We start from the raw sequence: 1,862 nt of genomic DNA on the forward strand, positions 1-1,862 counted from the left end.
CTGAAAATTGGTCTGCTTAGGAAGGGGGTTTAAGTGCCCAGTGGTCAAGTGGTTAAAGTAATTTGGGTACAGTGTTACAAGATGGAGTAATTGTACATCTAACTATCATAGAACCAAAAACTGAAAAATGGCCTGATAATGAAGGGTTATTACAGGCTAGTGCTGAAATTATTATATATAGATTTTGCTAACATTTAAATACTGTGGATTTTGAAATATTCATTCATTTCTTTATTTTAATGGCACAATGCTAAATACTGTTAAGTACACATGAATAGCTTCAGAACCACCTTCTTGTGAGGAACAAAAAGGATTCTTTAACTTCCTTGTTACGTAGACTGTAGATAAAGGGGTTGGCAAGAGGAGTGAAGACCGCATAGAACAATGCCATCACTTTGTTCAGAGATCCTTCACTTGCAGTGGGTTTAATATACATGGCAAACATTGTTGAGTAGAAGGTGGTTACCACCAACAGGTGTGAAGCACAGGTAGATGCCGCTTTCTTTTTTCCATTGATGGATTGAATTCTCAATATAGCCCTCAGGATAAATCCATAGGACATCATGGTTAAAAGAACTGAACTGAGGATGACTGAAGATGCACAGACAATGACAGTGAGTTCTCTGAAAAAAGAGTTAGAACAGGACAGTTTAAGCAATGGAGCTGACTCACAAAAGAAATGGTTAATGACATTGGCACTACAAAAATGCAACTGTGATATCCAAATAATTGGAAATGATGTGGTCAAAAAACCAAGGACCCACGAGGCAGCTGCCAAAATGAAGCAGAACTTATTACTCATGATGCTTGTGTAGCGCAGAGGGAAACACACTGCCAGAAATCGATCGAAGGACATAACTGAGAGAAGAATGGTCTCAGTGGCCCCAAGGAACGTGAAGAAGAAGAGCTGGGTGATACAGCCATTAAAAGAAATGCTTTTTCTTTTCCTTGGGATGTCTATAATAATTTTTGGGACAGTTACAGAGATATAACCTAATTCAAGGAAAGATAAGTTACCAAGAAAGAAATACATGGGTTTATGGAGCTGACGTGTACCTCGAATTATGGTGATGAGGAATATATTTACAGTGATAGTGATGGCATACAATATCAAGAAAAACACAAACAAGAAATTTTGGTATTCTAGTATGTTTGAGAACCCAAGAATAATAAACTCCTTCACATTGGTCTGATTTTCCATTGTTGTTTTTCTGCTGGAACAGAAAGGAATGAATTATATTGTTAAAATTACACAATTTTAAATCATTTTTAATAAATGTTTACTGATAGGGATGAGCTTCGAGTTCGAGTCGAACTCATGTTCGACTTGAACATTGCCTGTTCACCTGTTTGCTGAACATCGAACAATTTGGGGTGTTCGCTGCAAATTCGAAAAGCCGTGGAACGCCCTGTAAAAGTCTATGGGAGAAATCTAAAGTGCTAATTTTAAAGGCTTATATGCGAGTTATTGTCATAAAAAGTGTTTGGGGACCTGGGTCCTGGGTATCAATGCAAAAAATCTTTTAAAAACTGAAGTTTTTTTGGGAGCAGTGATTTTAATAATGCTTAAAGTGAAACAATAAAAGTGTAATATTCCTTTAAATGTCGTACCTGGGGGGTGTCTATAGTATGCCTGTAAAGGGGTGCATGTTTCCCGTGCTTAGAACTTTCCCTGCACAAAGTGTAATTTCTGCAGGAAAAAAGTAATTTAAAAGCACTCGCGGCTATAATGAATTGTCGGCTCCCCGTAATACAGAGAACAGTCATTGAAAGTCATTGATTAAAAAAAAGAAAGCGTGGGGCTCCCCCAAATTCAATTACCAGGCCCTTCAGGTCTGGTATGGATATTAAGGGGAACCCCG

The 1,862-nt window shown here is 37.9% G+C and overlaps 1 protein-coding gene across 1 annotated transcript; it reads right to left on the reverse strand.

Annotated features, from left to right (window-relative positions):
• Positions 1-280: 280 nt before the first annotated feature.
• On the reverse strand, positions 281-1,201 carry LOC143939932 (olfactory receptor 6B1-like). The gene has a single exon (XM_077461024.1). The coding sequence runs from the start codon at positions 1,199-1,201 to the stop codon at positions 281-283; it is 921 nt and encodes a 306-aa protein (XP_077317150.1).
• Between the last annotated feature and the right edge of the window lie 661 nt (positions 1,202-1,862).

Source organism: Lithobates pipiens, unplaced genomic scaffold (assembly GCF_037356315.1).
Source record: "Lithobates pipiens isolate NorthernLeopardFrog02 unplaced genomic scaffold, aLitPip1_a1.2 Scaffold_3, whole genome shotgun sequence".
Taxonomy (NCBI): domain Eukaryota; kingdom Metazoa; phylum Chordata; class Amphibia; order Anura; family Ranidae; genus Lithobates; species Lithobates pipiens.

Coding starts and splice junctions, on each gene's coding strand:
- LOC143939932 (XM_077461024.1), bottom strand. CDS start 1,201: ATGGAAAATCAGACCAATGTGAAGGAGTTTATTATTCTTGGGTTCTCA.